This window comes from Lagopus leucura, unplaced genomic scaffold (genome assembly GCF_019238085.1).
Source record: "Lagopus leucura isolate 7727_CA_CO unplaced genomic scaffold, USGS_WTPT01 Super-Scaffold_797, whole genome shotgun sequence".
Lineage (NCBI taxonomy): Eukaryota > Metazoa > Chordata > Aves > Galliformes > Phasianidae > Lagopus > Lagopus leucura.
Window position 1 is genome coordinate 2,870,841 of NW_024962259.1, and position 25,321 is coordinate 2,896,161.

Below are 25,321 nucleotides of genomic sequence, written 5' to 3' on the forward strand. Positions count from 1 at the left end.
AGAGGAAGATGAATGGTGTTGGTGACAGAACTGTGCCTAGAACCAGTGCGATACAAATGAATCCCAGACAAAATGGTGTCCCAGCATGCTGTCAGCGGAATCTGAAAACCTTCGGAGCCGAACCCTTCTGCCCTTCCAGTGCTGAAGTATCTGTGCTGCCTTTGCTCGGAACAAAACAAGAAAACCGCACCGGCTGCAACAAACGCCCGAGCAGCCGTGCGGCGCGGTTCAGCACCCGTCCGTTCCGAGGAAAGCTCTGCGGTGCCGGACAGCCCCGCGCCCTGCTGCGGCCCGCCCCGCTTCTCCCGAGCACAGCGGGCGGCCAGGGCTGCGGCCGCTGCCCTTTGAGCTCCCTGCTCAGCCGCGAACCCGTGCTTTGCTCCTGACTCACTTTGTGGGCTTGAGGAAAAAGCAAAGCCCACCCAAAAAAAACAAAACAAGAGGAAACACCTCGGGTGGTTTCCGCCCGCGCTCAGCGGTGTCAGTAACAAACAGTTACTTCGCCGGCACCGCCCGCACCAGCGCCCGCCGGGCTGCATCCCGCTCGGGGCGGTCGGAGCAGCTCCTGATTGCACCTTTACGAGCAGCCGATCCAGCACAGCCCGCGGTGACGCTGCAGCCGCCGCCCGCACTCGCGATCCCCCGGCGGGACGCGGCTCGGGGCGGCCTCGTTCCGTCCCGGCGCGCATCGCACCTCCCCTGACATCGCTGCCCTCGCCCCGCCCCGCCCCGTCCCGGCCGCCGCTCCCGCTGGGCGCAGCCCGGGCCGCACCCGCCGTGCCGCCCTCGGGGCGGGGAAACGCCACGTAATACTCGGGAAAGCAGCAACCCGAGTTTCGTTTCTTCGGGACCGGGCGGCAGCAGCGGGAGGATGGCGGCGTTGACCAAAGCTCAGTCGGAGCCGAACCTGCTGGCGCTGGAAGAGGAGCTGACGTGCTCCATCTGCCTCTGCATCTTCAGCGTCCCCGTGACGGTGCCCTGCGGGCACAACTTCTGCGCCTCCTGCCTGGAGCTCACCTGGGCCGACCAGGCGCAGGACTTCAGCTGCCCGCAGTGCCGCACCACCTTCCCGGGCCGCCCGCAGCTCCGCAAGAACACGGTGCTGTGCCGGGTGGTAGAGCAGCTGCAGGGCTGCGGGGCCGGGGACAAGGACGACGATGAGTGTGAGGAGGAAGAGCGGGAGGCGGCAGCCCCCATCTACTGCGACAGCTGTCTGCAGGCGGCCGCCACGCAGACCTGCCTCACCTGCATGGCCTCCTTCTGCCCCGAGCACCTGCGGCCGCACCACGACAGCCCGGCCTTCCGCGACCATCAGCTGTGCCCACCCGTGCGGGACCTGCAGCAGAGGAAGTGCCCGCAGCACAACAAGCTCTTTGAGTTCTTCTGCAGCCAGCACAGCTATTGCATCTGCTCGCTCTGCCTGCTGAGCCACAAGCTGTGCCACACCAGCCCACTGCAGCAGGCTAAAGACAAAGCTGAGGTGAGAACGGGGTGACCAGGAGCAGAACTGTCTGCAGACGCTCCCCAGGTGATGGCAGAACTGCCCGTTGTGTGCAGGGGCCACGGGTGGCAGAGTGCCAGCAGTCACACATGTGCTGCAGTCCTGTATGTGGTTTGGCAGATAACTGTCTGCCCTTCCACACTTGCCTGAGTGTGTCTCCATGGCGCGTGTGTTCCTTCTCTCTAAGGCTGTGCTCCTGCCCCCAGGACAGGGCAGTGCTGTGGCTGAGCACAAAGCAGTGCTGAGGGCAATCCCTGCTCTGTGCCTTAGAGGCCCCAGCAATACTTGGCCTGCGGCACAGCGCCCGGCCCTCTGCACAAGGTCTGCTTTGTGGCCTGAGAGACTGCAGGCAGACACTGCACAGGGTGTGTTCTAACAAAGCAAAGAATCATAAAAGTAGCTTAGGGAGATCTGTAGCATGAGCAAAATGAGCCAGGAGCAGTTATCTCTAGGGCAGTGGGGAAGGAAAGCTGGCCAGTGCATCTCACAGCACTCAGAAGTGATCCAATCACATCTGAGAAATAAAACGCTCTGTTAAAATGAGAGGTGAGCAGCCGTATTTACCCAGTGCCCAAAGTCCAGGGTAAAAGCTAAAGCAAAGTTTATTTTCAGTGCTGGGAGCTGCTCTGCTGATGAGAGCATTCTCCCTTATCAGGAGAATGACTCAAGGACGCCCATCTTTTAGAAAAGGTGGGGCTGCTGGCCCCACAAACTGCATGCATGCAGGAGAGCATAAGGAGCAGGCTTATGGGTTTTAAATGAGTAGTACTGAATGCTTACAGTGGTTATCTAGAGCTCTCAACTGTGATTCTTACTTCAGTAACCATGACCTGACCGACAGCACAGCAACACCTTTTCTAAACTGCTCTCTCATCTCCTCTCTTGCAGTCAGCACTGAAGAAGAAGCTGGCAGAGCTGCGCAGCCAGAGTGAAAGATCTGTGCAAGCAATGAACTCTGTGAAAACAATCCAAAGTCAAGCTGCTGTAAGTGACAACACTTTTGCTTGGTGTGTGTTGGCTCCTGAATGCTGTTTGTACTCCTGTGGCAGTAGTTGTACTGAGATTGCCTTGTCAGGAAAAAATCTCACTGAGAAGGACAGAAAAGAGCCATTTTGGCAGAGCCAGGCAGCTCCATGGCAGATGGGAGCAAACGCAACTCCTGACAGGGGTGGTTCTCACCCACACAGGAGTTACCTGAGCAGTAACTGGGATGAACCCATCCATTGCCACTGCACCAGAAAGTGTGCATCTGTGCAGCCCAAGCTAAAGCATTAGTGAGCAGCAACTGTTTTAACTGTGAGATGGCCTGGCTGGTCCAGCCCCGCAGAACAGACACAGAACTGTCTTAATTTCTGCTTAGGAGTAAATGACTTTTCTTTCCAAACTACATAGAATACATAGTGAGTAACGAGTTTACATGCTCCTCAAATACATTTTTTTTCTTGCAGTAGTAGCAGCACTTTTCCCCTAACTGTTGGTTTGAAACCAGTTTCTGCCTGTTTGTCTCTGCTCCAGGAGACAGCTGCCAGAAAGCAAGATTTGCTGAGAGCTGAGTTTTTGGAAATTAAAGCTTTAATAGAAGAAAAAGAAAACCAGACCCTGAAAGTAGTTATGGAAGAAGAAAAAAGAGTTTGCAATAAGCTTGATTACATATATAAAATTCTGGGAAGCAAGAAGAATGAAATTCAGTCTCTGAGAGACCAGATTGAGATGGCACTGACCGAAGGTGATGATATTCTCTTTTTAAAGGTAATGTGTCCTTTAAATACAAATCTAATTCTTTAGGTTTTTAGAAGCAGAATCACAAAAAACTGCCCTGGTAGCCCTGCTTTCCAGATCCTTTAGTCAAATGATAATGCAGTCACGTGCAAGAACCTTGTATAACAAGATGTACTGATAAGTACACAAACACGAGTGAAGGAACGCTGGAACAAACTGCTGTCTGCGATTCCACCTCTCCCCAGTTCAGCCACTATTTGTGCTGCGTGCAGAAAGGCCTCTGAGGGAGAGCTCCCCTCTGTGAGGTGTTACATCTCCGTGCTGTGAGGCAGAACTTTCTTATTGCTTCAGCTATCAGGAAGTAATGCTTATGGGCTGCTGAGTTGCTGCTGAAATTTTGCCAAGGCTTTGTCTGATTGTCACCTGTGCTCTTTTGCATTTGAGATAAATGGACAAAACCCAACCCATTTAAAGTAACCTGGTTGTATTTCTCACATAAATTGCTCTGCATGAGATTTTCCGTTTCTCATTTCAGAGAGCAGCAGCACTGCAACGTACATCAGTAAAAGAGGCTTTTGTCCCAGTGATTGAAATGGATCACAACATGATACATGCTGCTCATCAGTCTGCCATTAACCTTAAAGACGTTGTCAAACTTGCAGTGAATGTGCCTATGGATAAAAGAACGGATGGTATTGTATCACTGTGGGAACTGGCATTTTGTGCCTTGGCTTTGAGTTCAAATGAGAGAGATTCCCCCTCCAATCCAAATATAAAAACTAGTGCAGCAAATAGAGCCCATCAATATACTTTGTGTCTTCCAAACAAAAACGTGTTGTCTGGGCTGAACTGTATGGGAACAGAATGTGCTGGTGACTCTTACTTTTATCTGTACTTGGATAAGTTATGAGTATTGTGATACTGTGCCCCTCTGGCACAGCCTGTCCTTCAGTTTTTTTTAAAGTAATTTACATTTTTTATTATGTAGTAGGGTTGGATGCAGTCAGGATATAGATTTAAGAGGGAAACATAAAATGCCTTAGGAGTGATAGGAGTATGGTTAAACAATTGTAAAGGTACTAATGGTGTCATTTTATAGAATAAAGCCCTACTTACCGAGTTAAGCAGGAGTCTCTCCTGGATTGGAGCATGGGTAACTTCTGTGCAGTTCCACTTCTGCCAAGTGTCACTTAAGTTCTGATCACACACCTGAAAAAGAAGGTTGTTCATGCATTACTCTTCTTGGCAATACAGACCGTAATGTGAAATATTGCCCTTGCAGCAAAACCACCTCCTGGGAAAATGAAGCCACCTTCAATGCCTTCTCCAAACAAACCTGTTTTTAAAAAAAAGCCTGCTGCAGACTGTAAGTATTGAAGAACATCATCCTCTCCTAAGCATGGCTTTACCATTAAAGAAGACTTCAAGCACGTACTCCAGAGCTTTCTGCTCTGGTGGTGATGCAGCAATTATGTATAATGAGCACTGGGCCTGGGAAGGGCAGGATGTTTTGTGCTGTTTAGTGATGGATACTGTGTGAGCTGCAATCTGCACAGATTCAGTGCCATCAGCTTCAGCATGCATGTGTGCTTGTAGTAGTCAGTGTGGATGGCAAAGTGAAGCCAAGCCTCCAACCTCTGGTTCCTGCAGTACCCACTGCTCTTCTGCCTTGCAATGCTTTGCAATATTTCTTCTTTTACTTGTACTAAACGTCTGGGTTGCTTCTTCCATCTACTTACATGAAACGAATTCTGCTTATGAGCTAATCATATTCTGTTTTTTTCCTCCTCGAAGCACGTACCCACAAAGAGAAAACCTCTCAACAAATGAAAATCACTCTGCTGGAGGAGACAGATACCCGTAAGTAGTGATTAAAGGCAGCCTCCAACATTTTGATGGGCAGATTGCTTCCGCTCTAAGGCTGCCTCTTCCCCCGATGTGTTCCAGCCTAGAGTTCTGGGTTGATGACCCTCTGAAATGGGGGGAGGCAAACAGTAGGTTGTGTTTCTTGTGTAGCATTGCAGTATGGGTGGCCTCAATGTGCTGCACTGTCAGCTTTATCTACTGCTGCAGTTCCAGAAGAGCCATGATGATGGCATTACAGTTGGCAGAGAGTAAACTGTTAACTTTTTATTTTTTTCCAGAGGACAAAAAGAATCCCGTTAAATTCGGGAAGTTCAGACTCTGATTTTCACTGACTGCTCGTAAAGTGATAAGCAGATGATTGCTAATGGCGGTATATTGTGTATATATGTATATATATTGTGTGTAAAGCCTGACAAGACAGTGAGCAGCCTGAGCTGATACTGAAATGAGCCCTCCTTGCAGCACACAGCTAGGCCAGATAACTCTGGAGATCTACTCCAACCTGAACCTCTCTGCTTCTGTTATGCATGTGGAGTTTCTTCCCAACTGACCAAATTCTCTTCTGTCAACACAGCACCAAGCGTGGGAGCACCAAATGCTGCAACTGCTGCTAAAGTGAAAGAACTTATCAGCAGCTTCCTGAAAAAACCCAGAGTGGAGCTTTTGCAGTGTAAGACAGAAAACATTGCACTATTTAAAGATGAACTCTCTGTGCTTATTGCACTGGTGCCATGTGACTTTTGTGGTCACCTGACAAAAAGACTTATGAAGGGTTTGGTTTGGTAGGTGGCCTTTGGTAGGTTATAAAATAGTTGTTACAAGTTTTGAAGCATTAGGAGGTGGGAAGTTTAACTTATTTTAAGTGATTCTTTTGCCAGATGAATCAAATTAATCTTCAGCATCCTGGTATTTGTCAGAGAGTAAATGAAGTTTTATCAGTAACATCTTTTGATTTTTCCCAGATGACTGCATTAGGGGGAGTCTAGAAATGCAAGGAAACCCACTGTACTTTTCTTTGGAATTAAATGCAGGCCGTGTGTGAGCCCACGGAGGCGGTGATATCCTTTCACTGCCAGATCAGCAGTCTCCCTCTGCTGCTGGCATATGTTTGGGTGGTGAGGGAAACCCTGGGGCTGTAGGAAGGAAGGATGCTTACCCACTGCTGCCTGCCTGCTCAGTGACACAGAGCTGCAGGTCAGCCCAGCAGCTACCACTGCAGCCAGAACTGCCTGCGCTGCGGAGGAATGCTGAGCAGAGATAGAGATGTCGAAATCTGCTGCCTACAAGGGAGTGAATAAACAAAAGTGCGTTGATCTTTATTACCTCCTGTTGATTCATGTCTTTGCAGATGCTGCTAATGTCACACTGGATTTCAACACAGCCCACAACAGAGTGGCTCTGTCTGAGCGATACACCAAGATGTCCGTTTCAGACATCCTGCTGAATTACAACCACCACCCTCAGCGTTTCACCGACTGTCCCCAGGTGCTGGGGTTCCAGTGCTTCAAGAGAGGCATCCACTACTGGGAAGTGGAACTGCAGCAGAACAACTTCTGTGGCATTGGCATCTGCTACGGCAGCATGAAGCGGCAGGGCCCGGACAGCCGCCTGGGTAGGAACAGCAGTTCTTGGTGTATCGAGTGGTTTAATTCCAAAATTTCAGCCTGGCATAATGATGTTGAAAAGTGCTTACCCAGTACAAGGGCTACTAAGATCGGTGTGCTGCTCCACTGTGATGGAGGGTTCGTGCTCTTCCTGACTGTTGGGGAAAACCTTAACTTGATCTATAAATTCAAAGCCCAGTTTACTGAAGCTGTGCACCCTGCCTTTTGGTTATTTTCCAGTGGCACTGTTCTCTCTCTCTGCCAAATGAAACCATAAGGCCTGGTACCTTCATGTAGTTTGCCTGGATACTGACATACAGATAATCATTCCCTGCAGCATCTCATCTTTGTAGCTATAAAACATATGTTGAATTCATAAATATTTACTTATTTGTCTTAGTCTAAGCAGTGTCAAAGATTCTGGGTTGGTTTTTTTTTTTTGTTTTTGTGGGTTTTGGTGTTTTTCTGTTTTTTCTTTGCATGGAAATTAATGACTCTTAGGTAGTTTAGGATGTTGGATGATTCTATGGCCTGCATTGCTATAGCCTGTAGGTAGCGATCGAGTAAAACGATGACACTAAAAAGCAGAGAGAAAGGATTTGCAAAGACTACAATACAACCCATTAACAAATGAGTTGTTCAGTAGCTGCTGTAGATTCTGCAGTTGTTGTAAAGGATCTTCAGTTTTCAGGCCTGTGTTTCACAGGTAGCAATATGACTGTTTGAGAAGGAAATAGGAGAGATTCCCTGAAAAGTGTTTCAGGCTTTGAGGCTGGTCTCTGTTTTGCATTAACTTTTTCTCTATATTCAGACTGTTGTCTGCGGCCAGGATTTACAGTGTGTGTTCTCAGTGTGTGACTGCCACTGGGCTGCAATGGAAGGAACTGTTGAAAGAGGTAAATTCAGGTCTTGTGACACTCGGTTGTAAAAATCGTTACGATAGATCTCATTAGAAGCTGATGGATAAGACATGGTATCAGAATCACCAGGAAATAAATGACAGTGAATATATCACAGAATATATCTTCAGGAAGATATCCTGTCTAGCAGTGTGGATCTGTAAAGTAGTCTGTGGGTTGAAGCATTCTGTGTCGTGTTCTGACGCACAATATGCTTCACATCCTCACAGTGAAGGCTCTTTGGAGTTTCTGTTGTGTGTTGAGGAGTTCAGGGAGTGTATGTTTGGTTTGCAGAGGAGCATAAACGTGCTGTTCACTCAAAGCAGAGTCTCCTGTCATGAAACCTTTCCCCTTTGGAAGGCAGGATGTTCTCTGTTGGCATATTTTCATTTGCTTAGTTGGTAGAGACTGGATTTCCTGTGGGGTGAATATGTTACTGTGACTCTGATTTGAGGAGCACAGTGCATAAAGAATGATGTTTCCTCTTTGTGAGAAGCATCCTTTGAAGCCTACAAGAAATCAGCGCAAAAGGGAATACATTTCCATCTCCTCTGAAACGGATCTTTAATTCTCCTGGTCTTCTTTGGGTTGTGGTATGTTTCCAGAAGTCCTCATCATGTGCAGAGGAATCTGTACCTCAGCTTTTCTTAATCATGGCTTTAAAACAATCAGTAGGCAATCGAGGTATTTGGATCTCTGAGGTATTGAGCCTGTACCTTGGTGATGACTCTGGACTGACTATGCTAGCTCTATGTCTTGGAGTTCCCCATGGAGAACAAGGAAGCTCATATGATGGAATTCTTGGACTCCAGTGGGATTTAGTATGTGCTGAGGAAAAAAACCACAAAGCTACTTCTGACAGTTTGAAAGGGAACTGTTAGAATGCTCAAAAGAACCTCTGACTACATTTCATGTTAGTCAAAGAGTTTTAGAGGGCAACTTGTAGGAACTTAAACTTTGTGGTCTTTGGTTACTTGGTTTGAAAGCTCATAGTACTTTGCAAAGGATAGCATCATTCTGATACTTCCATTCCTTGGTCCAGAATGGTGTATGGAATTGATGCTGGATCTAAAAGTGTGACTGCTGTCTTTGGAATGGTTGTTCTATTTCAAGAGTCCCACCCTTCCAATGCACTGAAACACTTCAAAAGGTGAGGAAGGAGGATGGGTCCTATTAGGAACCAAGAGTGCAGTCAGAACTTCTTTTTCCTTTTCCATTTCCAGCTCTCCAGCTGTGGGGACATGAGCAGTTTCATCTGAGAAATCCTTTCCAGTGAGCTGCTCAGCCATGGCATAGGGCTGCAGATTCACCCAGTGGGATGCTGGAGGAGTACCCTGTCCCCTTTTTATGGGGAAAAAAGGTACTCCAGGGGCGTGTGCAGTGGAGAGAGTCCAGCTCTTCTGTTATCTTCTTGCTCTTTGGGTTTCAAAGGGGTGTCAACATTAACCTCTAAGTCTTTGGATTTCCTTTAGCCATAGCATGGAGTGACACTCAAGCTAAGGATAGAAGAGCTCTTATTCTGCCACGATGGACAATGGTAGATTTTTTAAATGTGACATCAGCATGTATCATGTAAGACATGTTCTGGTTTACCATGAGCACTGAAACAAGCCTTCCACTGTACTATAGGGGGTTCTTGTTTTTGGTTTGCTTTTGTGCCAGAAATGAACCAGAATAGTAGAATGAAGGTATGTTAGTTTGGAACAAAGAGAGAAACGTACAGCTGCCACACTTCTGAAAGGTGTTATTTCAGATATCTCTGGATTTATCAAAACATTGGGGCCGATATAACAGAGTAAAATACTAGTTTGTAGAATGGCCTGGGTTGAAAAGGACCACAATGATCATCGAGTTTCAACCTGCCTGCTATGTCCAGGATTGACTTAGTTACAGCAGGATAAATAATGGCTCAGGAAAACTAGAGTGCTTTTACTCAGCCAGTAATACTATCAAAGCTACAATGGTTTTAAATAAAACATAGATGTAAACACAGATTCCAGTTACACTTTTCTAAAGAACCTGACTTCATCAGTCTAGAAAGAAAATGAATCCTAATAATCCTTAATAAAGCCGTGAATGTTAAATGATTTGCACACTGATGTACAAATGAGAGTAACTGGTGAGATCCTTACCCACTGCATGCCTTCATCTGTATTAATTTTTCTTCAATGAAAAGTAATAGTAAAGTACTACAATTAGTAAATGCTTGTGCACGTCTAGATGTGCCAGTCGTGCTGCTATCAGCCCTGCGCTTCAGCACAAACGCGAGCTGCTCAGTGCTGCAGCAGTTTCAGCTCGGTGTGCTTCTCATGGCAGCAACACTGATTTTATGGTTTTTTATTAATTACTGTAATTATTAATATGTTTTATTGTCACACCTATCATCTCTTAGATGTTGTTGATCGTTTCAGTTATCTCAGTGAACTGATTTTTTTAATTCAAGAAATATTAATTGCAAACCCGAGCTCTAAAGGTTTTCTTCCATGCTCAGACTTGAAGCGAGCAGCACGGAAAGCAGAAATAAAGGTGCTGTCGTGTTCGAACCACTGCTGTCTTACTGTGACGCGGTGAGGAGCACCAAAGGGGGGAGGGAAGGAAAGCCGTGCGGGCTGAGGCGAGCCGTGCGCCGCCGCGTCCATGGAGAACCGAAGAGCGGGGATGTTCAGAAGAAACGCGGATGACCTTCAGCGTCCAGGAGCCGCAGCTGTCAGGGAGCAGCAGCGGGCGGCGCCTCCTCAAGGCAGGGCGGGCGGGGAGCGAAGCGGGCGCCATGTCAGGGCTGGGAGCCGGGGGTAAAACCCCACGTTTCTAACATTTTTAAACGCTGTCCGTAAGGATCAATCGAGAAGACGTTTCTAATTAAAGCCGGTCGAGCTTTTCGCTCAGGGCTCTGCAATTCCGCCGTCCTCGGCGCAGTTAATTTCAGTCATACCTCTTACGAATAATCAGCGCAGCGCTGGCAAGGCACGACGACGGGCCGCGTTCCCGCCCGGAGCTGTGAGGGCCGCGCCCCTAACGCAGCACAGCGCGCGGCGATGGCGGGACGGGCTGTGGGGGCACTCGGCTCGGCTCGGCTCAGCGCGGCCTCGCGCGGGCACGCGGCGCTCCCATAGCCGAGGAGCAGCGGCACTGCGCCCTGCGGACGTCCGACCCGCAGCACGGCTGCACGGCCCGGCGGGACGGGACGCGCTGCACGGCTGCAGGCCGCTCTCCCGCCTCGTGCCCCGTGCTGAGCACCTGAGCGCCGGCCACGTTCGCCGGCAGGCCCGTGCAGCTCCCAGAACTCACCTTTTGCTTCCGTGCGTAGTGAGAAACAGGAAAATAATGAGTTTAAATACTTTAATCCACACGCTTTAGACCAGAGATAAATACAGCACGAACAACAGGACAACACAACAGCTCGTCAGGACGCTCAGGAGCAGCCAGCCCTTGCAAAACCTGCACTTGCAAGGCTCTGTGAGGAGCACGGCGCCAGCCTTCCTCCAAAGAGCTTTGGGGAGCTCAGCCACAACAGGCTGCAGTGCCACTGACTACCAGGGTTTCAGTTTCACTTCTGTTGGGCGGGGTTCAGCCCTGACAGCGTGCTGTGACTGCACGAGGTGCAGCTTTTATAGGCAGAACCTCACCCGGGCAAATAACACATTATTACCCTTATTATGACTGGAGTGAACGCGGCACTAGCCCACAGGTCAGTGCCAGCATCACCTGCTTCAGAAACATTGGATTAAGCCAGGCGAGAATCGCAAACAAAGCAGAGCTGCATGGAAAGCTCCAGATTCACAGTGGGGACGGCCCAGCTGCTGGCAGTGAGGGCTGCAGTCCCACTCCTTACCCCCCCTTCCGAACACCAAAGGAGAATGTGGCATTTAAGAGCATTGCCAAGTCAAGAACCACATAACCACTCGCCTTCAGAATCTGCATTGGAGGTTCAGTGTTATGCTGTAAGACCTCACGCAGCTGACAGCAACGAGCATCCAGCTCTGCTCTGAGATCTGTTCCTGGGAATGCAGAGAGAGTGGTGCAGATGGCTTTTGTTGAGGTTGGACACTTAAACTGCACCATAAGGAAACAACTGTTTCATGACCATTCCTGTTTCAGTGCTCTGTAAGAGAAACATAAAACCCACCCAGTCCTAAATGTCTTTCTTGGTTGATAAAACTGTTTACAATTTCCCCTTTTGGTCTATTATTTGCATGCTAAGCTCAGTGTTTTTTTGTGTTTTTTTTTTTCTTTCCTTATTTAAAGCAACTTCAGAATATGCACACACATCCAATACAAATTCCAAGTCACAGTAGTTCCAAGCTAAAGAATAACTTTTCTTTTTTAAACTTTTAACATGCTGGTATTTTCTTGTAAGTAGTTATTATTAGTTACAGCTTTTCAGAGTCACGTTTGTACAGTATTCTGACCACTCATTACTAAATAGGAATAACTACTATACAGTTGAAGTTACAAGCTACAAAAATAAAAATCCATTCTGTTTAACTATAAAAACCCTATAAAGAGAAGATGGCTGGAGGTACTCAAGGATTACAACATTGGTAGGTGACAAAATGGCTTCTGAGGGATGTAAACTTCAAAGACTCAGAATGCAACAAACTCACAACATGAGCTCCCACTTAGCCCTAGGAGAAAAGGATTTATGCTGAAACCTGTAAACAACTGGCAAATGAAGCAGTGCAACAATTATATACAATAATAAGAGTTTACAGCACAGTAAACAGGGTAGTATTAATGAGAAGTAAAATTTTACATACATTCATACTTTCAAGCAGCAAAGGCCAGATCCTCAGCTAAAGCATGACAGTGTAACATTACTAGTTTTAATGGAGGCATGTGGCTTTACTCCAGCTGAAGTCTGTCCCTGAGATGCCCAAAACCTGCACTGGGTATTCAGCACTCTGCAGTGCCTTTAGAACAGTGGCCTAAACAGTGCTGCAATACAGAACCTGTAAATTCTCTCAGTACATCTAATTGCTAAATGCCCTCTGTTGTTTCTTCCCCGCGTTCAAGGTGCAGCTATAGTGTCTCAGAGCAAAAATCAGAGCATTTTTAAGTAAGTGGTTCACATTCAACAGGATCACTGATGCTGCTACTCTTTCTAAATCTGATATCCTGATCTACTCCTACTGAGTACAATCTTGCTTCTTTTTTAAGAAAACTGCAAGTAGTGCTAAGTATGAAATACAGAACAAAAAAGGATTTTCAGCTAGAACATGTGAAGGTTCCTACGTGTCCTACTCCTACCCACAGATTAAGTAGCTATGATGCAGTGCTGCTCTTCCAAAAAGCGTTCCTAAGTACTGTAACATTCATACTGTTATGCTGTTTACAGCTAAGGTACAGTGCTTCAAGTTGGTTTGCTTTAAGCAGTTAGATACGATAATATACACTGAAAAAAAGCTGTGAGCATCAGTGCATGTAATGCAGAGGCAGAAGGAACTGAAACAAGAACTTCAACTCCTGGTTCTGAGAACCTGTGGAAAATGTGGACACTCGTCCCCAGCAGCAGAGAGCAAAAACTGCACTGTGAGAACAGGAATGCTACGCCTGAGGTGCCCATTCTAATATTTTCCAGGAATTATCTGAGTAAATCAGCGATTGAGGCAACTGAACAAGGTGGGCTGCTGTGTGAAACCATTCAACGTGCTTTGCTGACAAGTTAGTCAGCATAAAGCATCAAAGAGAAAGCTCAAAGTGGAGAAATGCATAAATAAAGAAGTCCAACGAAGCCCAAGACAAAAAGTTCTGTGCATATGGAAATGCACACATGCACTCTCCTCTCAACATTGCACACAAACAAACGAGGTTGGAGCCAGGCAGGAAGCCATGCACAGGAAGGCTCTCCTTCAGTTTGCTGTTTGCATTTCACAGGACTGGGAGCCTACAGCAAAGGATGCTACAGAATCTGACCAAGCTTCTGTAACGCCAGCGTGTTCAAAATCAACTCCTGACAACCACTTTTGAGTGCTTGACAGTTTTTGTTAGTATTCACTCTCCACATTTTACATAAGGTTACACTGTGTGAAGACTGCCAGAATAACCTACTCATTGTTTGCCTTTATTTTTCCTCAGTACTCATCAGTAAGAGGGCAAGGGAGAATCCTTCTGGGCAGGCCGTGAGGCCCAGCTGCAGAATACCCTCTTCTGGGTAAATGAAGTACTGCAGTATTTTGAGGTTTGCAGTGCTTTCAGGGAGCTATCTGTACAGCAGCTATTTGTACCAGTGCTTTCTGTACCAACAACATTAAAACAAAAGCATGTAGCAGTTTTAAAGCCACAACACAAGTCAACATTAAACAACTACAGCTATATTACAGGCTACAGAAAATAATCTATGTCAGCGTTACAATCTGGGAGCCCATTGCTCACATTCACTTTTAGAACTTGGACCAAAATTTAAACAGTCCCATAAGAGTAACTCAAAATAACCAACTCTATTTGCAACACAGTGGAAAAGACGACGCATTTAAATGAAAGGATGGAGCATAGGAAGCAGCAGCAAGACTTCCCAATGGATCCTAGTGCTAACATCTGCTTAAAAAGCTTTTGTCGTCATGCATATGACAACTATATACAGTTGCAATAGAAGGATGACTACATGCCCGGTTGGAAACTGGACACATACAGCATATTCTCCACACGATCAATGCAAATTTACAAGAAGCTCTCCATGTCTGTAACAGTTAGACTTGACACCTATTGCTTCCTGCAATCACCAACAGTCAGCTCGTGAAACAAACCTCTTTACTCCCACACCCAGGAATGGAATGATCTGTGCAATACAGACAAGACCATTTAACAGGGGCTCTGCCAACAAACGCACACCTAGATGTTACTTTCAATTCTCATCCTCCTTGCTTTCTGCAAAGGTACTGATAGATTTCCATTTCCCAAAGAGTATTTCACACTCAGGACTGGATTCCTGGCAAAGTGCACTAAGTGTGCATCACTGGAACCTGCCCAGGCAGAACAGATGTGGAAAACCAGCTTACCTACCAGCAAAGAGGGAAGAAAAGAAAAGCGAAGCTTTCCAAGTCATTTTTCTAGATGTTGGGAGTTCAAAGAAGGAAGTTTTTGATCCGCTGAAGATTCTTAAGCTATAAGATAATGTGAAAAATCACCTGATCAATGTCAGGGAGCTCTTCAAATTGCACTCTGAACAGTTCAGATCAAGCAGCCAGTGGGTGCGACTTCTTGTGAGGAAATACTGCCCTTCAGAGCACATACTCTGCTTTTCCAGAGCCAACTGTTTGTACATGAGAGTTATGTGAGAAGCACAATGTAGAACTTAAATATCTATAGGATGCTCATGTCTGTAAGTTAACAAATAAAAACAACTTTCCACTACAAGGCTTCTGAAGCTACAAATTGAAACTCTGTAACAAAACAAAAAAAGTTAGGGCAACAGGTTTATCTAACATTGCATGTTTTTGCATATTTTAAATACTTTTTACATAGACCTCTATATTTACATACTATAAAACAACTCAGATGAGGTGTGGGAGGCTGATGAATGAGACATTTCAAATGGTATCTGCCTTACAGTTCATTCTACTCCGATCACATTTCCAGATAACCAGTAGTGCCAGACCTAGCACGTACACTTCCTAGAATGAATACTATCAATTTAAACATCCAGATAGAACTACAATTAAGGGTTTTAAAAATACTAACTTCCCCAAGGCTTAATAACTTATTTTAAAATGTAAACAGTCCATTCACTGTTAATGCAAACTTCGTTTTATAGATTGTTGAAAAACAGTTTCTTCTTGCAAGACCCAGAGACAACCTGCCTTACCTAATGGTGTCTCTCACAGTCAGCATAAAGAAAAATGAAAAGCGATGGGGGCAATTTGACAAAAGCAGCAACATTTGGAAGTTCAGGTCCCTGATCTTAACTCGTAGCTCTCATCTGCTGCGGGTTTAAAATACCTATCAGAAGAAAAATAGGAAGCAGGTTTTCACTTCTGTTAACTGTGAAGGTGTTTTCACCTGAGAAGCTTCAGATATGTCAAAGTGACAGTGTACAAGCACTGGTGTATGTGTACTTAGCCTTTAATATGAGTATAAGCCACTTACTATGGCCCTACACTCACATGGGGAATGACGACTCAGGGTTGATAGAGATCTCTGATTCCTTAAGGGCCAGTCAGAAATCAAATGTTTAATTCCCCCTCCAGCCCAATGAACATGTGAACAACTGAACCTTCTAACCTCCGCAAACCTAGCCCTCCTCCTCAGATTGAAACAGTGAACAGATGGACTTGCTGCCAATTGTTTTCAGGTAATTCAAAGCAAGACCTTTAAAAAGCCTCTTGAATACCCTAATAATGATGGTTTGCCAGCCATCATTATTTAAAACCATCCATATATACCATACATATTTTGAACAGCTCCTTTGTCAAGTTTTCCTCCAGCAAGCCTCCTTAAGAACTAAAATGCATTGCTATTTACAAAAAGTAGAATTAATCTCTCACTGAACTGAAGCAGGCAGTCAGAGGATCATTCAGTGCAAATCACGGTACAACTATTTCCAAGCTGCGTTTTGGGTACTTGGGCTTACAAAGCCACTAACAGAGTCATTTGCTAACATACCCCTCTCAGAAACCTTTGGTCCAAAAACATCTTACTTGCAAAGTGCCTTGCCAAGAGCCCCCACATCCTCCACTTTCCCAGTCAAACCTATAAGATGTGTTACTGCACAAGCAGGCACACCAAAAAGAATTTATCCTGCTCCCAAGAGATGGCAGCCAGGTGCAGGCTGTCCTCAGAAAAAACAGCTCATATTCTACCTATTCTGGTTTTCTGTTATGGAACTGTCCCCGGGAAAAAGAAGAGGTGCAAGCAGGCTGAACTCCCAGTGGTTCTCCTTTCCAAGGGTATACACCTTTTGCATGCAATACTGCATATGTGCACAAGATGTGATTCTACAGCAGGGAAGAACTGCAGCATCTGGCCCTTCCCTCCCATCACAGTAACTTCTCCAGCTGGAGAGGCTGGGTACCACTGCCAGTCTAAAAGGCAAAACAGTTGTGGTAATTCAGCTGCGAAAATGTTCGTGAATGTGAAACCATGGTTTCCTCAACCCTAATTAATTCACAAGTATGAACCTTACAGCATAATCCTTAAGCTAGATCAAGCATTCTCAGTGTTTTCAATGGGTCGAAGTTCTTTACTGCGTTCTGTTGCGTCCCACGGAATTTAAGCATCTTCATCTGTCTGCTCTCTCACGTGCTCCTGCTCAGACACGCTGGATGCGTCGTCGTCTGTTTGTTCACCCGAATGATACAACATCAGTGCGTGTGTCTTATGAGTTATGGTAACAGTGCATGGCCCCTGAGCCCACGGCTCTCCGTCCACCTGCATTGGCATCTTTGAGCTCTTCAAGATCAGCTAATGTTAAACAGAAGAAGACACAATCACAGCAGCTCAGTGTAGCTCTGAAGATACCTTTTTAAACTACAGCGTACTGATGTTGCACAGTTTGAGACTTGCAGGAGAGAAACTTAGTACATAATTCCTTGTACTCATAGGCCACCGACCACAGCAGCAGAGGTTGTTAATTATGCATGTCAGCCTTTGCTAAGTAAAGAAACATTCAGCTCAGCTGCGGACTGAAACCTTAGGCCATACAGATGAGTGCCTGAAGCTGTATGCTGCGTGCTGAAAAGACTTAGGGAAACACGTTCAGAAAAGCTACTTACCCTCACTGTATGTGCCTGCCCTAGACGAACAGGATTGGCTAGTTTCACCTGAATCTGAGCACAGTGGAAGGAACCATGAACTCCAACAACTTCCAGAAGTCCATCATCGTGCCTATGAATTGAGAAAGCAGGCTCTTTTTTAGGGAGGCTTATGAGCTCTAGAGCACACATCCAAACACTACAGTCTTCCATTGTTGTTACCATGGAGAAGATAAACGTTACAATTATTTATTTCTCCTGAACAGTAGGTCACACTGAACAGCAAGGGAAGCTGTACAAAAGCAGGTCAAATACTGAGCTATACTCCTGGTATTCCCTACCTGGCTACTGGCAATTACAGGTATGTTGCATTTTGAGACTTACAGTGCCTGTTTAAAGCCCTTGATGGATTTCTGTCCTAGAAATTTGTAAGTCTTCTATCTTTCAGTCATTTTAGTCCATTACTAATCCAGAGAAAAAAAAAATAGCTTTTTTTGGCACAGAACTTTGTCCAAATAATTTTTGGAAGCTTAGCCTCATGGGCGTTTTAAGGGAACTATGGAATGTATTTATTTGTGTACCTTGCCAAGGGATAAGGTTCATCACCCATTCCTTCCCAGAGCCTACAGCCACCTCCCCAGTATCCAATGTTCAGGACAATGATGCCTTCCAAATTGGGTAACTCGATTCTCTCACCATCCAACTCTAGCTTTAAAAGAGAAACAGAAGTTAATTATCACATAGTGAATTCAGAACTGCAAGAAATGCTAATTATTCTCTTTATCCATTTAATAGACTTATGCTTGAAGCAAGAAAAAAAAAAAACAGCCTGTGAGCTAAACAGACCCTGGACAAATAGGATGCATTTTCTTCTCATACTTAAAAAAAAAAAGACTTCTGATTTTACGACAAGATCAGTACGTTGTGCTTTGTAATTGTAATCAATTCCTGTTAATAGAAAACACAAAACAAACAAAATGAGAACACACAAAAAAACCTTATTCATGTGAGTCTCTGGTGCAGATTTTAACTCAGCCTCTGCAGCTGAACTGAGACCTGAGCCAAGAGCTGAAAAAATTTCAGGAATTCTCTGTAAGCTCAAAGGCATGAATTCCATGCAGCAAGTTGCAGACAGCAAAGGAACCTGAGCATCAGGAAAACTCCACACAGCCCAGAGCTGTCCTTACACAAGTGTCCCTACAGAGTAAACTGCAAAGCTTTTTCCCTTTCCTTTTGTAAGGTAAATTTTTATACTCCACTATTTGCCTAGTAAATAAGGAAGTTAAAAAACTTACCTCAACTTTCTTGTTAAGATCTTTACATTCCTGTACTAAGCAGTCTTTGGTTCCATAAAAAAAATAAACGGCCTGCAAAAAACAAGGGGGAAACAGAAAACACTGTTAGAAAAAGGCAACACATATGAAGCCTACTGTAAATGTCATGCTGTCAGGACCAAACCTTATCATCTAACATGCACACCTAACACACCTGCACAACAGGACAGCTGTGCAGAGACTGCACCAGTACGGTTCACTAATGCCTGAAGACACATTTTCTTTCAGAATGAGAGCTCTAAAGACTGAAAATCAGCTGAACAGAAATTAATATACAATATTTAATTAGAAGAACTTACGTCACAGGAGGGGGAAAAAACAAGTCAGAAATGACAAGAGGAAAGTGCCATTTTACTCAACACACCTTATTAATAATTCTGCTGGAAAACAGAGAGGGAGTCTTCTCACGATGGGCATGGAAATTCAGAGCCATAAGAGCATCAGGTCCTATAGAAAAGTAGTTGTTCATTGTGAATACCTGTAAGAGAAGATTTCTATTTATGATCTTATCAAGTATAATTAATTAGAAATTAAAAGCCACCACAGTTAATGGGAAGTAGGTAACCAGAAAATATAACTGTACAGGTATTCCACAGAATCCGTGCTTATAATTGCAAGCCATACCTTTGGCTTCCTTAAGTTGTAGTATCCTTTGCTTGTCACTTGAACTTTCCATCTGAAAAACAAAGCTATTATTTAGACTTGTGACAAAGAAACTACTCTCAGTATCAGAGCAGCTAAGGATCTCAAAAGACTCGCATTTAATTGCATTGCATCATAAAGGAGGTAAGCAATGCAGAACAACTAAACATAGGCTAAGTTTGGACCTCAGTTATTCTGCAGTTTCTTAACCCACTTAGGAATTTCACATGCACTGCTTTAATTGGATAGACCTATGGTAATATTTGGTTCTACAGAATTGACCTTTCCACTGCTACCCACCTGTCCAGCACGATTCCATCTGCCTCCATCACATTTCGTAGGATCTGTTCCACAGGAACTTCTCCAGCATAACCTGCACCCCAGCCCAGTGTATTGGACAGGTCGTTACCTGTTCCTAGAGGTAAAATTGCAACTTGTGGGATAAAGCGTTCTTGCCCCTAGGACACAGAAGCAGTGCACATTAGCTACTTTTCAGCATTCATTTTCCACCTTCTCTCCCCTAATGTTCAAGTTACATAAGCACCATTAACCCTCAGAGCAGTTTGTTACCCAGTGCTGAGCGACACAGCTGCCACTATGAGCACAGCAGGTGGCCAGCAGAAGCACTTGCAGTAAGGATAATGCAAATAAAGGCAACGTCAAGCCATGGTGGGGAGAAAAGAAAATGCAAACGCAGCAGAGAAACAGTGCATTATTAATAGCAAACAGAACAATCCCTCAGGAAAATGATGCTTTGGTTCTGGAAAAAGGGAAGCCTGAACTACTTGTCCCATTTCCCAACCTGCTGCAGTAAGTCACTACTGCTGTTACTGTGTGCACCTCTGGGGAGTGACACCAAGAACACAAAGGCTGCCAACCACAATGAAACAAAAAGGCTCTCACAGGACTGAAGTGATGGCAGTTCTGAACACCCTTGCATATATAATACTACTCAATTATGGACAGCAATTTACATGCCCCCAGAAACAAAGCCACTATGTAAGGTTCAGCAGTGTCACATGCACAAAGTGTCCTGAACAGATGCAGAGATGATGATTTCTTCAGGCAAAGAAAAAGAGCAACATACAAAATATCCTGTAGCAATTTTCAAATAAGCTTCTAACATTCAAAGCTTTTATACATTTTTCTTCATAACACAATGCACTTTTGTCCTCAGTACACATAAGCAGTTCTGCAATTATTTTTCTATAGGCTCATTCAGGAAGATGTCTGTGATAAAGGCAGGTAAGAGATTAGGCTGCAGCACTTCTCACCATAAGACAGCTTTTCATTTGAAGTACAATACCTTTATCTTCATTTCATCGATGGCATCCAGGACCCAGCCTACTGTACCATCCCCACCACAGACAAGAACCCTGACAGCATTGCAAGGCAGCAAGGAACAGAGTTGGAGTGCTTTAGCAGGTGTAATTTTGCTTAAATCAAAAACCTCGAACAAAGAAAATAAGTTCTGTAAGTTCACAGAATGGGACTCAGGATTTGCTTCACAAATAAACAACTTCAAGATGTTCATTCTAATACAAAATAAACATTCTCCATAATATCACATAAGCAAATGAGCTGTTTTGACTTTTTATGACCTGGATTCAGTCTCCCAAGGTCACAAAATAGCTCCAGGTGCTTCACTAGCAATAAATGCCATTGATAAATCAAGCTGACCAAGTCCTAAGAAAATCCTGTATCCAAAAACACTACAATTTTCTGAAGATGAAAGACTTCAGTTGAAAGTTATTTTAAGATATTCAAGCTACAAAGAGGTCTGTTTTTTAAAGCCTTACTGGGATGCCTTTAAAACAAAGGTGCAGTGTTTTCTATTAGTCTGTATTCCAAAGCACTCTTTTGAACTTCAAAAGAGGAATATGAAGGTGCAGCCAGGAAATCCAAGGAACAACTCACTGCCGTCACGTCAACATCCTGTGCTGTAAGGGGAAAGTGTCAGCACAGAGCAACGGCTGCCAGCACCGCCATTCCACGAGAAAGCAGACACACAAACCAACATTTCAAATGAAGATTTAAACATTTCATTTTCTAAGAACTAGCAGACTACTTCGAGAGCCAGATACTCGTCATCAGAATGCCTGCGTGCATTACACAGAAAACGTGCAACCATTAGAAGAACCAGAACAAACACAGAGGTGGGAAGGCCCCACATTTCAGTCTTCCTGTAAACCTTTCTAACACAACAAACTGCATGAATTCGTTTCCTTTACTCTCCCTCAAGATCTTACTGCCATTACGGAAGCAAAGTGATGTTGATTCTAATTTCTGTTTTTATTTTACTATAGAGGCTTCTCACTGCAATTACCTGAACAGGGTTCAGCAGAATTTTAAATTCTCCTAGTAAAGTCTCTCCCATGTTGTTCCCACTACGAGTGTTTGCCAGCACGATGACTGGGATCCAGTGCTCTCTGCAGTAAGGGACCACCTGCAAAAAGGCAACAATAAGTAACTTGCACTAATTCTGCCTGGTTGAAAATGTCTCAAGTCTTGCTCCAAAACCTGTCCTGTTTAAGTGCTGGTTAGCTGGAAGTCATCAAAATGAACAAGTATTTTCAGCACACCAAGGCTGAACATTTCCATTCTGTGGTGTCCAGGACAACAAACGCTGCAGAGTTAGATAAGTAACAAAACATCACAGAACTGTTCAAGCAGTGATGTTTCTCACACACAGTTTTGGTATGCAACAGTTCTTGTGATGTAAGGACACTTCTTCCCACACCTTTACCAAATTTTCAGATTTTATTACAAAGCAGAAACAGACAATATATATATAAAAGGAAGCAGCAGACAATTACCTTTTCATAATCAGTTCTTCTGTCTTTACGCATCTGGTTGATTGTAGACAGGTAGTAGGGTGGAATAATCAGGTCTCTGAATTCTCCAAACGTGCACTCCTCAATCTTTAAACAATCCAACATGCATTCATCATGGACAGTGCACTGACACCACACACACCTGGAGAAGAGACCAAAAACCACGAGAATTCATCCTCAAGTAACTGGCATATAAACGTTGTACATTTACTTTAGAGAGACTGGAAAGCACTCACATCACATGCACTGCTACAAGTAATACCCTAAACCCAGTACAGAAAACACTGTGCAGTCTATAGAGTTTGAAACGACCATCTATTGGCTACAAAGACAAACACAGAACTTCATCATGTCACTGAATGTTTAGAAAAACGTCTGAATTTTGTGAACTAAATTACTTTTAAATTAATTACATGCTTTTAACTCCAAAAGTCAGAGCTACAAATATTCACTTGCAGTGAGTGCAATATAAAGTCACACTCAGAGCTCATATGTAAAACTGAGCTCCTATCCATCCTTCCTGAGCATACACTACAGTACAGCTCACTAATTTAAGATGTTACTGCTACATTAAATGCCTTTTAAGTGTATTTCTTAATAGTGGTAATATTCTCAAGTCTGAAGCCCAAAACATTGCAGTTGCACAGTACTGTGCAAGGCCCATTGGATTTCGTTATGCAAAACTGCTCAGCTTTTTGGCCTATTCTAGAAGCCATCCTGGAAAACAGAGTAGAACAAGAGGGAATACTGCAACTCCTCCTGCCAGCCTCTGCAAAACGTTAATCCTCACTTGCCACATCCAAAGCCTGGGTTTAAGCAGCTGTGAAAGCTATTTTTGGAGTCTTTCTGCTTAACCCAGCACACAACTAGAGCAGCAGTGATATTTGCCTGCACTGTAGACAGTGAATATCAAGACACTGCGTTTTCTCCCTCTCAGACTTTTGATTCCCAAATCCCGACGCTCTCCTACTGTGCTAGGCACACTCTCAAGATCTCACTTCTGACAGTATGCCTGTTTAGACTGAATTCTGCTGACTTTCTGCCAAACTGACAGTATGACACAGGAGTAAAGAAAAGCAGACAGCTGACATCCTTTGGGAAGGCAGAGGTCACACTCTGCACTGCTCACAGGATGAGGACTATCAGCTCTCTATCCTGGCCCAACATCTCATGCTGATAACTTTAAAAGCACCCTTGCTGATGCAGTATGCGCCCTTGAATGTTTTCTTATAATTTCTTTATCATTATTGCCACAAACTGTAACAATGGACTATATTACACCAGCTTTTAAAACCTTCCTATTTGCTTATTCTGGGTGTTTCTAAAAGGGAAAAACAAAACAGTTACGGTAGGGTTGGTTGTTCCAGCTGCACTGATCAGATGCCAATTTTGCAGTTACACGGGCATTTTTGGCAATCTGAAACACGTGCTGTGCCACTACTATAATCACACCGTACAAACAATCAGAACTTCCTCATGCCTGTCCTCAAAACACAAGCTCTCTTGGGCTTAGTCTTCTAGATGTAATTATATAGCAGCTAGCATATCATGATGGAGAAATGCAATTAAGAGAACAAGCAGACACAAGAGGCAACGTCTTAACATATGAGTGAAATTATTGACCAGAATTCATTTTGTCATAGATTCTTCCACACAGTTTTTGTGGCAACGTGCTCCAACACACAGCACAGAAACGGCAGCACACTTTCCCACGGAAAGCCAGCCTCCACCGCAGTACCTGTAATCGCAGAGCTTGGGCTGCGTGCCGCACTGCTGCTTGCACACCACGCAGTGGCTGCAGAGCGGGACGTTGCCCCTGATCCAATGGTGCGGCATAGAGCCGCGGGCTCCACCTTCGCTCCTCATCACGATTTCCTTGCAGAGGAAATGCTGGTCGGCCTTCTTCAGGCATCCCTCGCAGACGCGCAGCCCGCAGCAGCTGCAGAAAGTGCCTCTGAGGACGTGCTGAGCGCACACGCAGCAGTAGGAGGGCTGCCCGAAGAGGTCCGTGTAGTGCCAGTCGTGCTCGCTCTTGTAAAAGATGTCACGTATCAGCATCTGCCGCCGGGAGCGGTGGAAGCTGCACCACAGGGTGATCAGCACGGGCAGGATGACGGAGCACAGCGTCCAGAACACCAAGCTCCGGTCCGCGACGACCGACGACATGGAGAAGGCTCCGCTCCCGCTCTCTGCTCCCGCCATCCCCGCCGGCGCGGCCTCCCCGCCTACCCCCTCACGTCGCCCGAGGAGACGGCACGGCGAGGCTGGGGCCGGCTGCCCGCCGCGAGGAAACGACGGGCGGCTTCGGAAAGCATCTTCCGACCCCTCGCCGGCTCTAAGCGCCTCCGATCCGACCCACCCGGCTGCGGGGCCTCGGCGCCGGCAGGGACGAGGAGCTCCGCTGCTGCCAGCCCGGCCGGCCCGGCCCGCAGCGGCCGTGGGGGGGCGCGAAGCGGAAGCGGAAATGGCCGCGGCGGTTGCCGGGCAACGGGCGCCGCCCGGAAAGTGGCTGCTGCCGCCGGCGCCGAGGCGCGATCTGTGCCCGGCGTTTCGAAGCCTCGCGGCCGCGCAACGTTGCTGCAGTGCTGTGCTGTACAGTGCAGTGCAATGCAGTGCTATGCTGTGCTGTACAGTGCAGTGCAATGCAGTGCTATGCTGTGCTGTGCTGTGAAGGCTCCCCTGTAGCAGTTCTCAAAACCGACAGTCGGTGCCATTAGAAGCCGCAGTTCTTTGCGAGTCAAGAACAAAACGTTCAGCTGTGAGCGCAGTCCGGGCAGTGCACTCATCATCCGGCCTTCCCACCGCATCCACACGGAACTGACTGCAGTCCGGCTCAGTGCCGCTGGGCGGTGTTTGGCCCGTGACACCTATGAACGAAACACGTTTCTTAAAGTCCTGTCCTGTCCTCGCTTCCCGCTCTGCTAAATGGTGAAGGCGTTTACCATCCCGTTTTCAAGCAACTTGTCCGAGGAAGAGAAGAGTTTTCTGTGTTTTCAGCTGTGTGGTTCCATTAACTCGATACACATTTCTGCTTTGTGTTTGTCCTGCTGAGAGTTAAACCAGGTGAATCGATTCCTCTGTGTTAGAGACAGGAGCTTTTAACCATTCAGTTTGGCTTTCAGCAAAGCGCTCATTTTTCTCAGGCAGCTGAGCCCATTGCTGTGCTGGGTGGAAAGCAGGCCTATTTTCACACAATTAAAACACCCTGCAAAGCTCAGAAGGCTCAAGTGGAAAAA

At 45.5% G+C, this 25,321-nt stretch overlaps 2 protein-coding genes across 2 annotated transcripts; one reads left to right on the forward strand and one right to left on the reverse strand.

The window, feature by feature from the left end:
* Positions 1-819: 819 nt before the first annotated feature.
* Positions 820-10,053, forward strand: TRIM25 (tripartite motif containing 25). The gene is made up of 8 exons (XM_042865235.1): positions 820-1,480; positions 2,390-2,485; positions 3,017-3,250; positions 3,756-3,912; positions 4,503-4,586; positions 5,015-5,080; positions 5,661-5,756; positions 6,435-10,053. Exons 1-8 carry the CDS (start codon positions 872-874, stop codon positions 6,965-6,967), a joined length of 1,875 nt encoding a protein of 624 aa, XP_042721169.1. The 5' UTR covers positions 820-871; the 3' UTR covers positions 6,968-10,053.
* Positions 10,054-10,914: 861 nt separating this feature from the next.
* Positions 10,915-24,445, reverse strand: DGKE (diacylglycerol kinase epsilon). Its single transcript, XM_042865237.1, has 11 exons — positions 23,824-24,445; positions 22,068-22,227; positions 21,578-21,697; positions 20,558-20,701; positions 19,552-19,709; positions 19,234-19,285; positions 18,974-19,087; positions 18,571-18,642; positions 17,857-17,984; positions 17,297-17,408; positions 10,915-16,985 (listed from the first exon to the last, which is right to left on the reverse strand). The coding sequence occupies exons 1-11, from the start codon at positions 24,285-24,287 to the stop codon at positions 16,794-16,796; spliced, it is 1,716 nt and encodes a 571-aa protein (XP_042721171.1). The 5' UTR covers positions 24,288-24,445; the 3' UTR covers positions 10,915-16,793.
* Positions 24,446-25,321: the final 876 nt, after the last annotated feature.

Coding starts and splice junctions, on each gene's coding strand:
- TRIM25 (XM_042865235.1), top strand. CDS start 872: ATGGCGGCGTTGACCAAAGCTCAGTCGGAGCCGAACCTGCTGGCGCTG. Junction 3,913..4,502: donor TATGGATAAAAGAACGGATG/GTATTGTATCAC, acceptor TTGCCCTTGCAG/CAAAACCACCTCCTGGGAAA. Junction 5,757..6,434: donor CAGAGTGGAGCTTTTGCAGT/GTAAGACAGAAA, acceptor ATGTCTTTGCAG/ATGCTGCTAATGTCACACTG.
- DGKE (XM_042865237.1), bottom strand. CDS start 24,287: ATGGCGGGAGCAGAGAGCGGGAGCGGAGCCTTCTCCATGTCGTCGGTC. Junction 18,643..18,973: donor CCAGCAGAATTATTAATAAG/GTGTGTTGAGTA, acceptor TGTTTTTTGCAG/GCCGTTTATTTTTTTTATGG. Junction 17,409..17,856: donor GAACCTTATCCCTTGGCAAG/GTACACAAATAA, acceptor CTCAATTCATAG/GCACGATGATGGACTTCTGG.